General features: G+C 40.9%; 1 protein-coding gene across 25 annotated transcripts in view; it reads right to left on the bottom strand.

Moving 5' to 3' along the window:
* The window catches only part of MYBPC1 (myosin binding protein C1), a 108,578-nt gene that overhangs the window by 30,108 nt on the left and 56,835 nt on the right, over window positions 1-21,635 (bottom strand). For all 25 annotated transcript variants that reach the window (XM_083699963.1, XM_083699987.1, XM_083699974.1 and 22 more), the window contains 10 exons: window positions 20,729-20,777; window positions 17,221-17,277; window positions 10,990-11,159; window positions 9,750-9,882; window positions 8,261-8,385; window positions 7,626-7,731; window positions 5,731-5,897; window positions 4,891-5,053; window positions 4,039-4,145; window positions 2,156-2,289 (listed from right to left, as the gene is read on the bottom strand). In XM_083699963.1, coding sequence (XP_083556089.1) covers window positions 2,156-2,289; window positions 4,039-4,145; window positions 4,891-5,053; window positions 5,731-5,897; window positions 7,626-7,731; window positions 8,261-8,385; window positions 9,750-9,882; window positions 10,990-11,159; window positions 17,221-17,277; window positions 20,729-20,777 — 1,211 coding nt within the window. The remainder of the gene's footprint in view (window positions 1-2,155; window positions 2,290-4,038; window positions 4,146-4,890; window positions 5,054-5,730; window positions 5,898-7,625; window positions 7,732-8,260; window positions 8,386-9,749; window positions 9,883-10,989; window positions 11,160-17,220; window positions 17,278-20,728; window positions 20,778-21,635) is intronic.

Raw genomic sequence — 21,635 nt, 5'->3', positions numbered from 1 at the left:
ATTAGCAAATAGGAATCAAAGCAGGATATCGAAATAGAAATCTGCAAAGCTAGCCACAAGATATATACAAAAATCTAACAGTAATTTGAATAAGACAAAGTGCCCAACAGACAGGGCTGGCCAAAAACATTTTGGCACCTGAGGCAAACTACAAAATGGAGCCTCCCCACCACCATGAAGTGAGTGAAGATCTACATTGGGGACATGGGTGGGAGGAGAACAGTAGTGCCTCCTATTTGCCAAGAGGCCACTGCAGATGTGGCGGGGGGGGGGGGGCTGCCAAGGAGGTGGCAGATCCGACCTCCAAGGAGCACACCACAGCTGTCACTGCTACCGCAGCAGCAGCAGCAGTGGGCAATGCATTCATTGGAGGCTAGATCTGTTGCCCCTGTGGATCCTTCCACCTGTGGCTGTTGCTTCACCTTGCCTCATGGATGGGCCAGTCCTGCCAACAGGAGTAAACACATGTTTAATATGGAGCATGTCAATGGGTCACACGCTCTACAGTACAGTCATACCTCATGTTACGTTTGCTTCATGTTACGTTCTTTCAGGTTACGTCCCCCAGTGACCTGGAAGTACCGGAAAGGGTTACTTCCGGGTTTCGCCACTCGCGCATGTGCAGAAGTGCCAAATGGCGCCACACACCTGCGCAGATATGGCGCTTCAGGTTGCGTTCTTTTCATGTTGTGAATGGGCCTCTGGAACGGATCACATTCACAACCAGAAGTACCACTGTAATGTCCAAACTGGTATCACAACTTCTTTTCAGGGAAAAACTTCAGGGAAGTTTTTAATGTGTGGTATTTTAGTGTATTTTTGGTCTCTGTGGAAGCCGCCCAGAGTGGCTGGGGAAAGCCAGCCAGATGGGCGGGGTACAAATAATAAATTATTATTAAATTATTATTATTATTTTGGTACTACCACGAGAAGCAGCATTGCAGACCATAGTCCCTTACAAAAGCAGGTAGGAGGTGCTGGGGTGGAGTGCAACTGAGAATGAATCAGCCACCACATAGCAAGCTATAATCTGTGCAGTGAAATGAGCATCTACACAGGATGTTTTTAGAACATTATTAACTCTCCACCCAACTCTCTTGCCACACTTCCTCCCACTACACCACCCTTTCTTTGACACACACCCTCTCTCTGCCTTCTGTACAGGTGAAATACATTGTGGGTAGTCCCTACAAATCTGCCTAGTTATTTAGTAGTTAGACTGAGATGCAATGGGCAGGAGTGAACTGCAGCTCAGAAGTAGACCACATGACTTGAATGCAGAAGTTCCTGAGTTCAATCCCTAGCATCTCCAGTTGAATGAATCTTGGGTAACAGTGTGAAACAGAGCACCTTTGGGCAGCAACTGCTGTCAGAGTAAAAATACTGGGCTGAACAGTCCAACCATGCAAAAGGCAGCTTCCTGTGTTCCTATCACAAGCAGCATCACACAGAACATAACACTAGTTGACACACATCTGTGTAACTGCAGTAGGGACAAGACATAAGATATGAGGGACATAAATCCCTCCATCTTCGAAACCTATTGTGAGCTGAGTCACCCAGCACATCACTAGGAGGAATGATGAGATGGTAGGATGACTATTGATTAAACGGTACTCACACTTCCGCTTGAATCCATTGCTTATTCCTTACCCTCTTCTCCCCCCTGCATTACTTCATACAAAATGATAAGTGGCTTTTACATTTTATTGTGGAAATAACCGCAGCAATTATGGAGCTTTTCATAGGTTAGGCCTCCTCCTGTTTTAAGGACAGGATGTTTAGTCAAGGATGGCTCACTCTTCTGCTTCGGAAGGTTCTGCCCATGCATCTTCTGCTTTTTATCAAAAAGGTCCCAGATTCAGTTCCCAACATCTGACAGTAGGGTTGGGAATGTCGCCTGTCTAGCAAGCTACTGCCAGCCAGTCTTGACATTACAGAGCAAGAGAGACCAATGATCTGATCCAGTATAATGTGCTTCCTGTGTGCTATATGCTAGGAGCAATCATTTATCACCCAAAATTTAGCTGAAAGTTATGCCACTGTTGATACAGGTTACTCTGCTACCCATATTTTATTATAAAACACAACAAAATTGATAATTTTTAAAGACTTGACATCAGATTGCAGATATATGTCTATGTTATGGTTGTACCTTGTCTCCTCTGCTCCACATAATCTTTGGAGCAGGCTCTCCAGAGACAGGAATTTCAAGACGTAACTTGGTTCCTGCTACAACTGTCACTGTATTGCCATCACCAAGCCCGTCAAGGTGGATTTTAGGAGGATCTGCAAAATTGAGACACTGAGGAATTTGCACAATGAGAAGAACATTTCATTATGTACAAAGCCTAACAGTACAGAAAGCAGCAGATGAAAACTTTCTAAACTGGTCCATTTCTTTTATGTCTGAATCCTGGAATTGACAAATCATCCCATCCTATGTGCTCTCCCAAACCTTGTTAGCAAGCCATTCATACAACAATTGGCTCCCTCATCTGGTGCATTCAGAAATGTTACACATTTTTGGTTCTTTCATATGTTATAATCGGGAATATTACAGATTTTCCCCAGCTTCAGTACACCTTAAGCATATGTGTCTTATGGCATACTTACCTACATAAGACAGTCCTCTGAAATACTGAAGAAGATATCTCCCTTTTAGCAGGTATGGGGAGCCTTTTGCCCTCGAGGTGTGGTTGAACTACAGCACCAACCCAGCCAGCATGGCCACAGGACAGGAATGATGGGACTTGTAGTTCAGCAACACCTGAAGGGCCAAAGGTTCCCCACACCTGTTCTTAGAAAAGATGGTCCAAACAAAGCCAACCTAAAACCAAAAGATGTCACAGAACATCTCACCAGTCAGGGAAGCAGTGATGCTGTTCTCCAGACCAGAGGTGTAGCTAGGTGTACTTGCACCCCTGACAGAACCATCCAGATAGCGCCTCCTAGCCACGGACAAGTTAGCTCTTCTTTTCGCCTCTCCTCCAACCCCCCCCCCATTCAATTCACCCTCTATTAAAAACTATTTCTTATGAGGCAATAATACATATTTATATTTATGGACATATTTTTAGCCAATTTTGCACACACATACCCCATTGCCTGCGCCCCTGGCGAGGGCCCACCTCGCCACCCCCTAGCTATGGCTCTACTCCAGACTAATGGCCAAACCAGGCAATGATGCTGCATTAGCTCTAAACCTGGACATTATACCAGCTTCCTATTCCACAGATTGTTGGAACCCACCTGAACCAGGAGGAAACCCCAGGTTCTAAGGGAGATATGAGAGTAACAGGTCAAAGCCATTGAAAAAGATGAGAAAACATCCTGCAAGTCATCCCACTGTTCAGAAGTTTGTTCAACTGCAATATTGGCTTGTGGCAGACCTTTCACCTGACCTTGAACAAAAGCAACCATAGGCTGTGCTGTGGTTTTAAAAAGCAGTCAGCCAACAGCATCTGCAGAGTCACATCCTTAACCTAATCCAACCTTCTTTTCAATGCAGGATCTAAATATAGCCTTCCATATACCTTTTACTATAAATGTTCTGCTCTCTCTTCTGTCCCCTTGTGTTCCAGATGAGTAGCAGTGTTGCAGATAGAACAACAAGGAATCCAGTGGGATCTTTAAAACTATCAATTCTACTGTGAAAAAAACAAACTTGTTCTCTCTCTCTCTCTCTCTCTCTCTCTCTCTCTGTGTGTGTGTGTGTGTGTGATATCTTTGTTGTTAGTCACCAAGGTACCACAAGACTCTCTGATGTTCTTGCTACAACAGATACACATGGTTGACCCTCGAATGTATCTCACTATGCAAGCCCCAGTGAACTGCAGGCATAGCTTCCAGCTCTACCAATTTCCCAGTATGACACAAATGCTCAAATGCAGGAAACAAAAGCAACCACTAGCAAATCATCTATCTGATCCAATCTCTGCTTTAAGGCCAACAGTACATTATCCCTGTGATCCACGCAGGCCTGCCTCTGAACATGAAACACTTTAGAAAAGGAACAAACAGGAACTCAAAAGTTACCTATAATATGCACTTTGCAGGGGATGTTGACATTATAGGCATCTGGAACAAACATGTACTCTCCATCATCCTCAATGAGTGATTTATCAACAATTAGCCGATGGATTCTGTGGAAAATCAAGAAGGAAAATTTAAAGGAAAAAAATATGCAAGAACTTAAAGTATGAGACCATAAACTATACACTGCATTATATGACAATACAATTCTAATGTCGTATGAATTAGACCCAAATTGTTTCATATTTCTGAATGCAAAGATGAGTTTACACCTACATTTTTACAGACATTTCATACCATCAAGTTTGTAAGAGGAAGAACTGATGGATGCCACTAAAATTTATGGGTTCTTCCTCCTGTGTGTGCAGCTATAAATGATTTCTGCCCTTTGATTTTCAAATTATGATACCGATACCATTTTTACTACTTTAGCAGCTGGGTGCTCATCTACTCTCCTGAGAATAGAAGAAGCACTCATGTAGCAGCACTGATCTGATTGCTGCTCCCCCCCCCCAACCTAGTTATTAATTTAAAATGCATCAGGAAATGTTAATTATGAGTCTTCCTTTACTCATCTAGTTTGTCCCCTTTTTTGGTTATAAATATATGGGTCTTACTTGTTTTTCATAACCAGAATGTCCCAAAATGGCTGTCATTTGAAATCAGCAACCTTTATCCTTGTTGTTGAGCTTTTTTTTTTAGTTTTCCCAGACATTTCAGCAATCCCCCCCCCATGCTGATTACGAGGGCTGAATACCTGCTGGATGTATGGCAACCCTACCTACCTGTAGTAAAGGAATGGCTCCAGGCATTTTTTAACCCTGATCTTCAAGGATTACTGTTTTGCATGCCTACCTTCCTTTGTGATATATCTTAATGCGGTCACTGGGTTGGAGAAGCTGCCCATTTTTGTACCACTTCCCTTCTACATTCTCAGAGATCTCACATTTCAAGGAGAGCTCTTTGCCAAGCCTCACAGTCTGGTCTTCCAATGGATGTAGTATCTTAAGTGGCCTCACTTTGAAACAGAGAAATGAGAAAAATTATTGCAGCAGTTCATCACGATCTGTTTATGTCGGCGGTGCTGAACTGGAGCATATCTGGACCACAGGAAGCTACTGTGTACATTCACAATGTGATCTCCAATGTGCATCTAAGAACCTACCAAGTTTTCTATTAAGGTCAAGCAAGACATGAATTGCCTGAATACAATTAACATGCATGTTTTGTTTTGTAAGTTTTGTAAGTAGCAGCCACAAATAGCCAATTCAGATAGGCAATTTTTGTTAGGTTCATGGCAGGGAGAGAAAGAGTTGAACTTCTCCACAGCTGCACAGTCCTCCTGAGGCTGCTCAATCTTTCCCAAGTCTGCTACGTATAGAACAAATATGTACATTGACTGCATTTATGCAATTAACTTATTGTCTAGTTAGAAGCAGTGCCTATTAGCAGTGCTGTCTATAACTGAATTCTCAGTTAACAGCACAAAAGGTATAAGCAGGCAAATAATGGTTTAGAGAGTAATATAAAAAAATTAGTACAATGTTCATGTTCCCCAGTAGTTGCTTAAAAGGAGACACTTTCCCTTGCTTGTCCCGCATGTGTGTGGCTGAGTAGAACTAGGAGGCTTCAGAAGGCATCACATGTACGATTTCCAGCACAACTAGAACACCATACCCTACCCCCCACACTTACAGTCAACTTTTAGTTTACAAGATGATTGTCCTCCCGTTGTCATCACTGAATAAGTTGCATTGTCAGCTTTGGTTCCTTCCTCGATGATTAGAGTGTGTTTTTTACCCTCAACCTTCACTTTGTATCGAGATTTACTATCAAGAGGCAGCTCCACACCATTTTTAAACCTGTTCAGGGACAACAACCAAAACAAAAAGGTGACTGTCTGCTGATAAGAACTCACAATCTTTCCTGCTTGGAAATACGTCTTGGAAAAACTTTCTGGTAGATTTGAAAGACTTTCTTCTGAGACAAAGGACAAGGTGCAGCCCTACCTGTGCGGTTCCACTTGCCAGAAGCTCATTGGACTGGCAGTGGCATCTTACTTCAATAATGGAGACAGGACAGCACACCTGAGAGCAGGAGGCTCACTCAGGGGATGCAGGGCAGGCCGTGTGCAACATAGAACTCTGTCCTCCAGCACCTTGCTTCTGCTGCTACTGTTCCCTGTCCCCACTCCACCCACCAACTCAGCGCCTGCTGCCTGAAGCACCCACCTGCCTCTACCTAATGGTAGGGTTGTTAAGACAAAAGCAAATATTTCCATAAAGAGGTTCCCCATTAAAAATGTAAGTTGCCGCTTTCACAATATTCATATTCTCTCTCTCTCTCTCTCTCTCTCTCTCTCTCACACACACACACACACACACACACACACACACTCACACACACACAGATTTTATTTTTATATTTATGAGATGTTCGGGGTTTTTTTATTGCAATTAGCTTTTCATTGACCACAAATAATGTTTATCTCTGTGGCAGAATCCCTCCCCCCTATGAATAGCTTTTCATGTGATAATCATCATGTGAAAGGGTTGTCTCATTACACTGGTACTAGTTTATTATTAAAGACGTCTCTGTCCTACGAGCTCTGGATTAACAGTAAATTGAACATAGTTGCAACTTTGTTCCTCAATGATCAGGGTGAGGTTTTTTTTATCTTCAATCTTCATTTTTTTAATGGAAATGTATCATCAAGGGGCAGCTCCACGCCATTTTTAAATCTGATCAAGCTGAACAAGCCATGAGTGGCAATCTAAAAGTTGATGGATATGGCTGCGGTCACTCAGCAAAGATATGGAGCAATCACAAACACCTACACTTTCATCCTCTTACCATGTGGTTGATGCATATGGCATAACTGGCATTTGGATAGCTTTTCTGTTATATTTTGCCCAACTGAATTCAGCAATATGATTTGTCCAAATCCATTTCTCTTAGGGTTTAGGTGTACCTGGACACAATCTACACTGAAATTGAAGCTGATCTGAACAAAGAAAGCCTTATTTTTTCTGTGCCAGGGGATGCTCCTTGCATAAACCTTTGCTTGTACAAAACTCCATGTGACATTTGCACATGATCCAAAGCTGCTAAACTGCCCTTTGGAACACCTAAAATGAGTAAATTCTCATTGGCCCCCATCATCATGGGGATGTTGGGGGTTGTAGACCCAACATCTGGAAGGTGCCACACTGGCTACCCCTGAATTGCTTCTTAAAGCAGTCAACCTCCTCCAACATGGTGCCCTCCACATACTCTGGACTACAACTACCATGAGCCCCAGCCAGTACAGCTGGGGGGCACCACATTGGGGAAGTCTGATTTAAAGGTACATTTGCAGCTACCTAGGCAAAAATGCAGCAGGATAAATTGTACAATACACCCTTATACTGACAGGCACTTCATTTCAGGCTAACGAAAGTCCAATCTAGCTAAAATCCATTATGGCCATGCCCAGTTAAAAGCAATGGAACTTAAATTGGGTATGACTAACTTGTTAAATTAACCACAACTAACCTCAGCAGGACTGCCCCCCAAAAAATATTAATTAAAGAAGGATGTAGGTGGCTTACCATTTCACATTTGCATCATCTTCAGACACTTCAACTGATAATTCTATTTTGTCACCAATATAAGCATTTGTATCGTCTAAGCCTTTGGTCACAATCACTGGGGGCTCTGAGGGGAGAGGAACAAAGAACACTCTGTTTTAAAATCATAACATCAGATGGTTTTGTACATTGCAGCCTCCTTTGAATCAACAGGACCATGTTTCCACATCTTACACCAGCTGGAGCTGCAGCATTCTGGGAGCCCTAAGTCTTATGATCCATTGCATGAGCAAAGAAGAACATAAGAGTGGTGTAAAACTGATGGACTTAGACTGGAAAACATAAAACCCCCACATAGCATTGTGCAGTCACTATCAGCTGACCTAGGATATTGCACCAGTACATCAAAACAGTGCAGGTAGGGGAAAAGTTCCCTTCTCTCCCCCCCCCCCCGCCCCCATTTTTTTTCTTTCTTTCAGACTACAAGCACTTATTTGTCTGTAGCATTTATTTTTCTTCCCGCACCCTGATTCTACAACCTGTTTCATCTATTTCATCTATTTGAATTGTCATCCCCATGCAGAACAAATAAACCACAAAACTGTGCTATTTCATATTAGCAGAGAAACTGACAGAAACTTTGTAATCTTGCTTACCTCTTACAAAGAGTTCTGTAGAGCATTTCTCATCACCAGCAGTCACATGATAACGGGCATCATCTGTGAGCATGCAGTTGTTGACAAATAAGATTCTCTCATTACCTTTGTGCTCAAATATGTATCTGTTGGAAAATGGCAAAATAACAAACGTGGAATTATGGCCAGGTTTCTAGGAATTGTACAGGGTTCTGCTGATCTAATAGAAGGGTAGTATAGAGGAAGAACCTATGCAACAGGATGTCTTAAAAAGGTGCCATGTATTTCTCTTACCTGTTTATACCTTCTGCCATGGAATATTTAAAATTGATTTTTTATCATGAAATTTGCATGCCGCTTTTATTGTTCTATTATCATTATTGCATTTTTAATGGTTTTTTTATCTGTAAGCCACCCAGAAAAAAGAATGTTATTGGGAGGCATAGAGGTGGTGTTAATTTTTTTTTTTTTTAGCAAATAGCCTAAGCTTATGGTAGGGTTGTAACCACTGCTGCTACTGGTGGTGTGGATTTTAACCATTTCCTTTCCTGCTACAGATTTGAGGAAAGCCCCACCCAAGTGTCAACAGGGAATTGACACACACACCCAAAAGCAAAAAGTTTCAGAAGAGAGATTTCCCCCGAGACCTATTTCAATTATTAATAGTTATCAGTTGTCGTCCCTCCACCCCACGGCTTATTCCTTTTGCATTTTAACACCTGTATGTTAATGTATGTGGCCCTAAAACTATCAGAATACATTATTTCTTGGAAGCTGGGGAAGGATTATTGCAAACACAAAGTTAAAGAGGCCCAACCAGAGCAGTCTCTGAAACCCTAGATCAGTGACGATGGAAATAACCTGTAACAGGAGCCCAGGTTTCATTCCAGCACTCTCGTCATTTTTTCAAAAAGGACAATAATAGCTGGAGCAAAGGAGCCAACATTACTGGTAGGCCAGATGGCTCAAGGGATAGGTAATGGGATATGGAGCCTTTCACCTTGAGGTCATGGGTTCACATTGGTTTCAGGTCAGTAATGACCAAAGCTCATTAGCATCTAACAGCTGCTTGGTGGCCCGAAAAACGCAAAGTAGTATCTTCAGTTGATCTGGCTTCTTGAGAGAATGTACAGACCTTGGGGAAGTAGGCAACAATTATGAACACAGACTCTACTCCAGTGACCCAAACTCCTCCTCACGACTTTTCTTCCTTTCTGTCCTAGGGGGCTCATTGTTCAGAGTGGCTGGCAATGGCAGAGGTGGAGAGAGTTCCTGGACACATCCAGTCCTCAGAAGCATCTCATCCTCCTGCCACACCACCCTCCCACAGGCTCTGCTTGTCAATATATAACAGACATGGATATACAAGTTTTCAATTTATACACTTGACAGTATATGTCAACAACATACTGCAGAATACACCTGCAATAAAACACCCAATTCTCTTAATTAAGGATATAAGAACTGAATATGAAACATTGTTTAAAGCTGGGTTTATGGGAATACTTACTTTCCACTTGGACGTATTTCTTGCCCATTTCTATACCACTTGAGTTCCACCGTTGGGTCAGCCAGCTCCACTGAAAATCTTACTCTACCTCCTTTATCCACTTGATATGCAGGATCCAGAATCTTAGCAAAAGCTGTTGGGTGATAAAAATGTTGAAGTGGAGACACACAGACAGAAAATATGTGGAATCCCATACTCTGTCATGAAACTTTACAATGTCTAAAGGCGCCTTCATACTGTTGTTCAATGTGGATTGTAAGATTCCCATACCTCCATTGTCCAGACGACGTTCTCCTTCATACCACAGACTTCCCACACTTTCATCTCCCTCAATCCAGATTTCCTCACACTCCATTTTGGAGCATCCCTGGCATGAGACAATCCAGACTGAGGTCAGAGAAAGTGTGGGAAGGCAGTGATTTGGAAGAGATTGTCATATGGACAATAGTGAATTAATGGAGATACCCATTAGGATAGGCCCGGAAAATATGGAATAATCAGCCATTCTGCTTAAAGTGTTTCAAATGGTATATTGCTGTTTTAAAAATGTGTTCTCTGCTCTCAAATCCTGGAGTTAAAATACACACAAATTCTGAGTTGTCTGACCCCCCAAAACTGTACTGTAGCTTTGTAGGTCATGAAGCCTAGTTACCATAACAGGTAACAGGAAGATAATTTAACAAGCCTGATTTCTCCAGTGAGAATTAAGCCATACTTGGCAAAACTCTTCATATGCCTCAATTGTTAAAAATATAACAAATTCCTTTGAAACTCCTGGTTCCTTGCTGTCATGGAGCTCCCTTTGTGCCAACGACAGGGTGAGGAGCAGGGAGAAGTAGCATTGTGAGCATCATTTGGCCAGTTGGGGTCAGCTTGTACCATGGCGGCACTAGCCAATCTGCACTCACAGCCAATCAGAAAGCAGCACGTGGGAATGGGGAGGTGTGTCATTAGATCAGAGTGAACCAGAGGTTCTCCTTCCTGGTCTGCTCATTAAATGGTTGGGTCCTCCATGGACCCAGCCAATGCAAAGCCTGTGTGTGTGTGTGTGTGTGTGTGTGTGTGTGAATTCTTCACATGGCTCAATTGTTAAAAAGAGAATGGCTCTCTTTAGGAAAGAATTAGAGACCTTGTTATGAGGGCTGCAAGACTAATTCCTGTCTGCGAGAACCTTTTAGGAGGAAAAGTGTCACTTGTATTCCTTGGCAGATGTGAAACAGCTTTTCCTTGCTTCCCCTACCTGCACTTTTCTTTTCTTCCCTGCGGGTGCGCTTCAGACGTTTCAGCATGCCCCTCAGGTCAGTGATTCCATACTGAAAGGCAATTTTCTCATAGTCATTGGGGCTTGCACTCTTCAGGATCTCCCACACATCTACATCAGGCTCCTCAGGCTCCTGCTGCTTAACCTCCCTGATCAGAATAAGAGATGGGGGAGGAAAGGAGAGAAAAAAGAAAAGGTGTGCCAGAAGTTGGCGTCATGAAGAGGACACATGTGAATTCAACTCCCAGTGGGATACGTTGTTGTTGTTGTTGTTTTAGATAAGACTAGTGATTTAAGTCAAAGGCTTAAGGGCGTGCCTGAGCTAACAAGGTTGGTTGTACAATCAAATGTCCTTATTCAAGAAGGGGAGAGAAGTAGCGGGATGTATACTTACCCCTGTCTTCAGTGGGTAACATTTTACAGATCTCGAGTTAGACTTTTGAATTCAAACCTGTGAGATTTCACCTGAAAGAAACTGGACTTCTGCACCAATCTATTGTTTTTCCATGTGTGGGCTTCAACTGATGGAAAGAAAACTGTGAGATGGATTTTGAAAAATATAATTTTTTAAAGGCCTGGGATTAACAGGAAGTAGCCTATTGGGTCAGGCCATAAACAAAGGAGGCATGTTGAGAATTTTACTATTAAAGTTTGTCTGATTATTAAGAAATATTGGCATGTCAGGGTAGCAGCTTACTGTGAACAGGCTGATTGCTCCTGCTTTTCTCCTCCCCACTAGTGAGTGGAAACAGGAAATAGTGTCCCCGAGTTAGTGTTAAATCCAAACCAGGGAGAGTGGTAATCCAAGCACAAACATTACCTTCAGTTCATGATCCCCAGTTCATATGTAACATTAATCTACTGATTGTGGTTTGTTGCTCCCACTTGTGGAGAGGAGCAAATTGAGAGTGATCTGCATGTTCACTGGAACTATTAACCATGGTTTGCCATGATGTGTGAACATACCCATTGTCTCAAAAAGGAAATTTGTAAAAATTATCTGGTAGCTTAGGGCAACAAGTTGCAAAGGCACCAATGTTTCTTTCCTTAAACAATAACTGGTCTTTCCCCCACCCCATCAAAAATAACTTTTGCAATAGCAATGGGGAAATCTACAAGGAGAGTAGTTTTAATATGAGCCTTGCTTGCCACTTGGTCAGATTTTTAAGTGCTCCCAGAAATTTGTGAATGAAGATCAGTGTGTCCTAATCCTTCAAGGTTACACCCCACCACACAAACCATGTAATTTCACTACAGAAGGCTTGAAAAATCCTCTTGGCATAAAGAGAAGTGGTCAGATGAAATCTCTTGAGGTTACTACAGCTCCCATGCTGTCTGGAAGTTGCACGCCAAAACATCTGGAGGATACCAGGTTGGCAAAGGATAATTTTCTCACTGTGAAAAGGTTGCCATGATTGGTAATGTCACCTGTCATTTTCACCTGAACTGGGTGCTCACACAGAGCACCATTCTCAAATGAATTATTTATCTCCGATCCAATACAAAAGCAATGTTAATAATGTGAAAATGAATGATAACCTTATGGTGAGACTACCACATGGAATATATTGAGCCTGTGTCTTAAATAGACTGATTTTAATTTGGTAGCAGTAAACATTAACGATAATAAAATTATGATGATGATGATGATGATGATGATGTAGGCAGTGTCTTTTTCATTTAAAAAAATGGAACACTAAATTATTGGGGTGAGGAGGAGTACTTTGCCTTACAGTAACATTTTATAAAGATCCTTGGCCATTTTTTGTAGATCCTAGCAAAATGTTCATATAATGTACTGATATGAATCAACTGTTGTGAATGGGTTTTATGGAATTAACAATATTATTTTAAGTGTCTGTAAGAGAATACACACTGTTAACATATTACGAGTGTGGCTTTATGATATGGCCTCTAATTTCACTTTTTTCATGCTTACAGTTTATAAAGGTCAGCTAAAAGGTAAAGGTACCCCTGCCCGTACGGGCCAGTCTTGACAGACTCTAGAGTGAGATGAGCGCACAACCCTAGAGGCCAGGAGCCAGCGCTGTCCGCAGACACTTCCGGGTCATGTGGCCAGCGTGACAAGCTGCACCTGGCGAGCCAGCACAGCACACGGAAACGCCGTTTACCTTCCCGCTAGTAAGCGGTCCCTATTTATCTACTTGCACTTTGACGTGCTTTCGAACTGCTAGGTTGGCAGGCGCTGGGACCGAGCAACGGGAGCGCACCCTGCCGCGGGGATTCGAACCTCCGACCTGACGTCGGACCTGAAGTCCTAGGCGCTGAGGTTTTACCCACAGCGCCACCTACTGCAAAATACTTCTGTGTCAATGAGATTCTACCTTTCCAAATGTCATGGAAAAATGCAAACATATCCAAAAGCTGACATGCATTAAGGGGATGAATTCTCATTTTAATAGTCTGGTCATCCTAGCTGTGGCAACTCCTCTCAGTTGCACATGCATCAACAGGAACCAAGATGAGAATGTTCCCCTTTAACATTCATTAGGCAGTTGTTGAGAATGAGGATTGGTGCGTCCTGATTTTCAACCCATTATAAGAAATACTCATCCACCCTCTTCATTTACCTTGTTCAACTGAAGAACAAATCCTTGAGCAAACAAACTTTGTCCTGAGGATGAAATGGCTGAGTGGATAATGGGCATGAGACATGTTGTTGTTGTTAGTCACTTTTCTCAAAGAGTGACCCTAAGTGACTTACATTCAAACTAATTAAGAACATCCAATAAAAATATAAAAACACAGCTTAACAGCTACAAGGCAAGACTTACAGAACCTGCAGAAACAGGCCGCAATGCCACCTTTCATCAATATGGATCTTTTGTTGCATCTTTTATTCTATCTATCCTATTGTCTGTGGATCTTTTATCCCATCTTAGTGAATGTATTGTTAAATATATATTTTTTTAAAGGTCAGTTAAATACTTCAGTTTTCTTCTTTCTTGGAATTTCACTTTGTTTTTGCACTTTCTGAAACTTATTGTTTCAGCCACTGCCAATAAGCCACTTTCTGAAACTTATTGTTTTAGGGAATGACAGGCCCAAGTCCAGCTGTCACTGTGATTCAATGGATTAGCGTACCATTGACAGTTTAGATGCATTGCACCTGGTCATTAGATGTAAGACAAACTCTCAGCCTTCAGGAATGCAGTCATGTGTTCTAACTATTTGGCTGCTAGATGCTAACATAAGCTGCAATGTAAATCTGACATCCTTCCATGTAAATTGATTTGAGCTGAAGTCAATGTCATTCAAGAGGCTTAAGCAGTTTATATATTCCAGTGTATTTCAACCTAAAATCTGCAGAGTCAGCATGTATAATATGAGCATTCAGATTTTTCCTAAAGGGTTTACTGATGAAAAATTAAGTGCCTTCAGTACAGCTAGTGAAATAAAGTTTAGCATGACAAGAAGCAAATAAATGAGGAGTTGTTTAAGTAGCACTTAGGGGAATTGTTCCATCAGTCTAAGCTTTATACCTTGCCAGACAGAATGATCCTTACTCCCCTTCCTTCCATGTGCTCTTCTGGGAGTTCTCCTGAAAGCCAATTTTTTGGGTGGTGGGGCATGGGAGAAAGCCATGTTGCACTAGTGGCTTTCACTAGTTGGGACTCATTAGCTGAATCATTCCCACAGTTGTTTTCTTAAAGCAGTTAGATGTAACTTAACTATGCTGTATATAAAGCAGGACATGAAAACCTATTCTAATAAACATGATTCTAAGCAATGAAATGAAACATGATTTCTTAGCAATGAAATAAAGTAATCAGATTGTACTGAAAGTCTGATTTGCCCATTATCCTCTCAAGAGTTACATTTCTATACATCTATATGCATACACACATATATATCCATATATAACACAACAAAATTAATGTAACAATAATACTGATAATTCCACACTATTGCCAAATTCACTAAAACCTTTCCACACACAAGCTGTATATTAGTAGGAAACTTCAATGGAAAATCAAACCAAGCCAATGCATTTCCATATGTAGATATAGATATATCTACTAGTATTAATATAAATATTACAACGAGTGCATGTCAAACTGAGGATCCTAGTTAGGGAAGAGAAAATAGAGATCTGGCAAGCATGAAATAGATTTTTAAAAAGTTTTGCTGTTGATGTTCAAATAACATCTAAGCATTTACTTGGATCAACTTTTGAAACATGGTCAGTTCATGTTTTGAAAACCCATCTTCCTGAAGCCAAACTAAAATTGCATTTAAACACAGTGTGCAACTATATATAGAACCTAGAACAACTATATAGAACCTTGAATCTAGTTAGTGATGCCTGCATGATAGACCTGGGAACTCACTCTATGATTCCTTGAATTCCATGGAAGAAACATGAGAAATAAATGTAAGAAATAACCTTCCAGCATCCTTTGCAATTAAATAATTGGTTAAATCATTTCAAAATTAATTTTGATTCCACCCTATGTAAATGATATATTAATGGACTATTTGGTGAATTTTATGCATCTAAAAAAAGCTGCCTGCTTTTTCCCTGCTCTTGTTCAATGAACAAAGTTATTCTGGTCCAATCTTGTGACGATTTGATTCCCCCCCCACTCAATAAGCTCAATAGTTATTTCATTAAGCATAGCTTTTTTCCTAGAGAAACTGCCAGAGCCACGTGAGATTTCTCCCAGGCCACCTTGGCTATAGCAGGACCCTGGATTGCCTAGTGAATTCATACTAGGGCTCTTTCAAAATAGAAGAATATGATAATTTTAGGAATTCTGATAAGTGACAATAGGGTGACCTCCTAAGCCCTGGTGACCCAGCAAGAAGAATGACGTCCCTGTCACCTATTTATAAGCTTAGTATGGCATAGTGGCTGGGAGTGTTGGACAAAGACTGTGGAGATCCAGGTTCAAATCCCTCCTCAGCCACAAAGTTTATTGGGTGACCTTGGAACAGTCACTCTCATCCTAACCTATCCAACAGGCTGTTGTGAGGTTGAAGTGGGGAGTGGGGAGGGTCATGTGTGCTGTTCTCAGCTCCTTAAGGGAAAGGTGGATGAAAATATAAATATAGAAACTTTTACCAAGAAGCTATCTCAAAAAGGTGGTAGGGCAAACTTCATGCATCTGCAAAACGTAGTCCTATGTGGAGTGCCTGGATTGTGTGTGTTGTGCTGCTTTTGGGAGGGTTATGTGTGTCTGCTTCTTGCAACACAAATATAGCTCCGCTTGATAGGTCTGAACAGGGCCTCAGTCTAGTAACCTAAAATGGGCAGAATTGTCCTTGAAGCCTCATGACTCGAAGAGGGGACTGAAAACTGAAACCACATATAAAGGACAAGCAAATGTCTGAACACTTGCTCATATTGTTATTCATATCTGGGGATTTAAAGCGCAGCTAACAGCTTCTTGGATTATTTTGAATTTCAAAAAATGCTTCCATGTGCCCTCTGAAATGTTTCCAGTTTTATAATACACTATCAGATTCCACCCAGCAAGTTGCTTCCTAGCCCTACTAGACTTCCCATTTTAAGAGCCCACAGCATATGTGTTTTTCAGACACATAATGAATGCATGCATTATCGGAGCTCAGTAAATCATTTCACATCATTCCTTAGCAGAAGGAGGGTGAATTCAAGAGCCAAAAAAGCTGCAGTACATCTGTGGTCTGCATGCTTTGAAAACAAGTGTTCCAGAGTTCAGTTTTGTTATGGTTTTCTTTTCTTTCTTTGTCTTTCTTTCTTTCTTTCTTTCTTTCTTCCTATGTGGGGGGGTGGGTGTAGCACAAAGATCAATTGTCTGAATTTCTCATCCCTAGATAGGACAAGGGTGGGGAAAACATGCAGGCACAAAACAAACACCAATATACAGTACTGACACCTGCCAGTATGACCTCATCCCATGTTATAATTTAGTGACACAGGAATGCTTCTCTGAGACACTCCTATGTCATTAAGTCACAATATGGGGCAGCAGTCCTAAGAAAGTGTACAATAGCCTAAGACTTTTGTGGTTTCTTGTCAACGTGCTATCAGAGTTGGCTTAACTCTCAGCAAAAATTTTACCTTAAGAATTAAAAGTTTATAAACATCAATCAAAAGGAAAGGATGGTAACATTTGGGGGGCGGGATTACACCTGACGCTTTCTGTTGTGCAAGCCTAACCCATTTCCAATCCACACCTTCTCACTTCATTGCTTGGTTCTCACCTACGTTTCAGGAGACCACTAAAGTCAAGTTCTCCTGCATCCTCTTGTCCTTCACCGCTGTTATTAATAAAAAAAATCAAAATCAAACCTTTGTTTAATACCCAGAGAGTTGGACAACACACATTGCATACACTCTAGATGCCCTACAAACGCAATCAATATAGAGACACGCAAGTAAGAAGATTACATCAACACAAACTTGTATTCTTTTTCACAGGATTTACAACTCCCATTAACAAGCACTTGTGAAAAATGAACACAAAGGTTTGCATTGCACTTGTGGCACTTGTTCAGGCAAATTCTTGTAAATCTGCAAATTTGCCTAAATTTGTGTTCCTGTAACACAAATGTGTTTCAAACAGAGTCGGCACAAAGAGCTTTGTTTTTTTACTTCTACCAAGTGCCTACTGAAACAAAACAAAGGGCTTGTGCTGAACTCAGTTGCATATGTAAAACAAAGATGTGCATTGTTGTTTATGCTGCATAGAACAATGCACAACCATGTAAAAATAAAGTAAAGTTTCATTTAAACTTGTCAGCAAGGGGGAAATTTGGAGATCCTATCCATTGAGTGCACACAGTGTGTTGTATGATGTTGAAGATGAGATGGGGTGGGTTTAAAAATGTGGATTTCTTTCTAGAATGTTGAGCAATAACAATATAATTGCAATACTTATAGAAAGGAGTTAATATACTTTGCAGAGACTTAAGAGTTCCCTGGGCATTGGCATCCTGATAATCTAATCTTTGGGGAGAGGAGAGCAGGTTAAGTAGAAGATTCCTAGCCTCATTTTTGTCTGGTAGCATAATAAGTGGGAAATGTAGGTAGTAGCCTGGCTTGCACATGGTTCTACATCATGCTTTGTTCAGCCAAGGTGTAGTTTGTTCGAACCCAGCTCAGCACCCTAGTTGAGATGACAACAAATCACAATGTGAATACATGGTTTGTTGTTGGCTTACAAACAATTGCTTGTTTTAACCTTAGTTTGACATTGTGTCTGAATATGACAGCCTGCTTAACCATAGTTTGTTTGACCACTCCATCCCAGATGCTCTTCAAAACTACAAAGGCACAAATCTAGAGCAGCTGGAAAACAAACCAAGCTTTGGTGAAACAAGCTATGACTGGCTTGCTCAGCGGTGAGAGTATGCATCACTCATTGAACAAACAATGGCTTAGCATTATGTAGGAACAGGGCCACTGACTAATGAAGAAAGAAAACAAGAGCTGGAAAGGGTTTTCAGTCAGGGAATGGGGCAACAGTGGCCTGCACAATACTCTTTTCCTGTCCCATAGCTATACATGTCTTTCCCCTGAACACTATTGCCTGTCTAACCCCCATCTCTATTCTGTTCCTTCCCTCCATTCCCATTCCTTTGCTAAAACAAAACAAGCACCAAATTCTCTAAAATTAATCTTGGAAGGAGAGCAAATGAGTTAAGTTACTTGATTTGTCTCATTTATTCTGAAATCAGGATTTGGGATATCCTGAAACAGAACCCACTTTGAGAGGGGGAGGATGGATGTTAGTTCAACAGGGTGGATAGTGGTCGATACTGACCCCCAAGAAGTTCAGGTGCTCAACTGGCTTTCTGCAATTACCTAGGGTCTGATGCCGTAATATTGATTTATTAGTACAGTGGAAAGCATTAACATATAGGAGAAATAATATTTAACCAGAAACTTTTAAAATAACTAGGGCATCAATACATTTAGAGTGACATATGCTTAGCTCTTGTCTGTAATTTGCCAGGCTCCTGGTCTTCTTATCTTTCAGCAAATGGAAAAGACTTTAAAATATAAGTAAAATAATATAGAGTGGTGCCTCGCAAGACGAAATTAATTTGTTCTGTGAGTTGTGTTGTCTTGCGATTTTTTCATCTTGCGGAGCGCGGATTCGCTGGGTATTAACGGCTTTAAGAAAAAGGAAGCAAACTCGCAAGACGTTTTCGTCTTGCGAAGCAAGCCCATAGGGAAAATCGTCTTGCGAAGCAACGCAAAAAACGAAAAACCCTTTCGTCTTGCGCGTTTTTCGTCTTGCGAGGCATTCGTCTTGCGAGGTACCACTGTAATAAGGAATGACCTACTATTTTATGATGTCTCTACTGATGTTTTATGATTGCTTTGCACCTGACTTCTATCTGGCTGAGTCACTGCAGCATACTGGGGTGGGGAGGGCCACAGTGAGTTTGCCCCAAGGCAAACGCACCAGAGGAACGGCTGGCTGTGTTTGGACATAAACACCAAACCACAGAGCAGTATTACAGGAACAAGCCTAGCTGATCTAGGCTTGTGCACTCCCCCTCCTCTCGTGCTGCAAAATCAGAAGCTTTCACTTTCGTATTCAAATTACAGCAAATCAGTTTGCTTTGTCCAAACTGTGGACAGGATTAATTGCTTATGGTTTAATATAAGGAGTCGGCATTATAAATCCTGGGTTGAAGTTGGTTTGTCTCCCTAAATTATAGTTAACACTAACCACAGTTTGTCTGGGTTTAGGTATAAATATTGCTAGTTGAAAGTGGAAGTGAAACCTTCCCATTTCCTCCTGGCTAGGAGGTGGAACGTGGGAACAGGTATAGCAAGCCCTAGTTTAGTGTTACATGGGGGACCAGGCCACTGTCTCTGTTTTAATTACTGTTGATTCTTGTTCGTAGTGCAATTTCATACTGTGATTTTGTTTTATTTTATGGCTTTGATTTCTTTTTGAAATGGCAACCCACCTTGGTTATTATTTTTATTAGAAAAGTAGGACATAAACAATAAAGAAAACTAAAGATTTTCCACATTCTTCCCTTTCAACCATTCTATCTCCTTCCTTCCCTCTGTTGTTTATAATGTAAGGTACTTTAGAGGAGGGTCCTGTCCATTTAGCCTATGTCAATCCATAAGGCACAGTATAAATAATAAACAACAGCATTTCATTGATTATAAACATTCACTGGTCTTATCTGGGAGTTCAGATATTCATCCATTTTTTTCTGGCATTGTCAACATTCACAGAATTTCACCGCTCATGGTAACATACATATTATGACTACTACATGGTGAGTGTTTTACATTGTGGAAGTTGTTATCTCCTGGTGAGACATCTGTGGGCTGCAAGTGATAAGATGCATGCTTTTTTGTGCACATCTGTAGTGGAATGGTGAAAACTTCTGCTTTGTTATCATATATGAACAGTTTCCCTTGTGGAAACATGGAGCAAGTAAGAACAACCTCCACATAACAACAATAATGTGTAAACCAATTATAGGTTACAGAAAATGGAGTAGCCATTTTAACTTCTCGGCAGTGGGCAGGAGAGAGTATCTCAAAAGCACAGACATTCTCCTTTATGACATATACTCTGCTTTCAATTTAGTGTGCCATTTCTAAAGGCTTGTTATTTCGGCTCATTCTGGCTGTGTTTTTCCAACCAGCTTGATTTCCAGAGGTATTTCAGGGCATGTGCTGCTTTCACCACCTATAATTGAATAACTTTCCAAGATAACTACTTGAAGTTACCTTCTTTTGAATGCAGACCGGATATCGATTGATGGTGCAGATGAAGTTTCTATATATAAAAAAAAGAAAATGAGAAAAGTGGTTTCTGTAATTTATGAAGGATATTGAATGGATACAACTAAGGCAAGAACAAAACTATGTTCCATTTTGTGGATTAATTTAAAGAACTTTTATACTGTACTGGAAGAGGAGCAATCCTAATATGTACCCCACAGATATTATCACCACAGTGTTAAATGTTTGGTTTATAAAATACAATCTCAACAAGTCTTTTAGATGTTCTGTTTTAATGTAGGGAGGTATGAATTTATGTATATATTTCATTTTCTACATATTTCTTAAAACTTTCAAATAAAGATCCTTTACTCTGGTATTTAATATAGCATTTCTAGTTCTGATCTCGTTAGCCTTCTTTAACGCATACATGTGTGGATTTTAGGGTGGTGATAATGTACTACAATTGGATTCTTTAAACCAGTACAACCCTGAGACCTTCTTTTGATGGTGCCTCTATCTATTACCTGAGCAACAGGTGTGAACCACAATGAAGCCATTGTAGTAAGTCTCACTGCGATCAACAAAGGTGAAGAAGGCTCTCATGCCACTTTTTATAGAAGCAAGTCGACAACTTGCCTTCTACTTGTTAAAACAATTAACCAGAACTTGATGCTTTAGAGCAAAGGAATACACAAGAAGAGGAAATCCCAAATGAACACTGGATGTACCGTAATTTGATTTCACCTGAAAGGAGCTTTTTTTTATTAAAGCTAAAAATAGCAGTGGAACAAGGAAGAAACAATAGCATGGCATGATCAGAAAAACCAAGTAAATAACTTCTAAGCGTTAAGCTCTGGGCATCACTTAGAATTTCCTTCATCCCCAATGAAAATACAACTTCTGATTGAAC

The sequence above is a fragment of the Podarcis gaigeae genome, assembly GCF_964106915.1.
Source record: "Podarcis gaigeae genome assembly, chromosome: 10".
In the NCBI taxonomy this organism is placed as follows: Eukaryota; Metazoa; Chordata; class Lepidosauria; order Squamata; family Lacertidae; genus Podarcis; species Podarcis gaigeae.
This window is presented reverse-complemented; position numbering and strand designations above follow the sequence as displayed.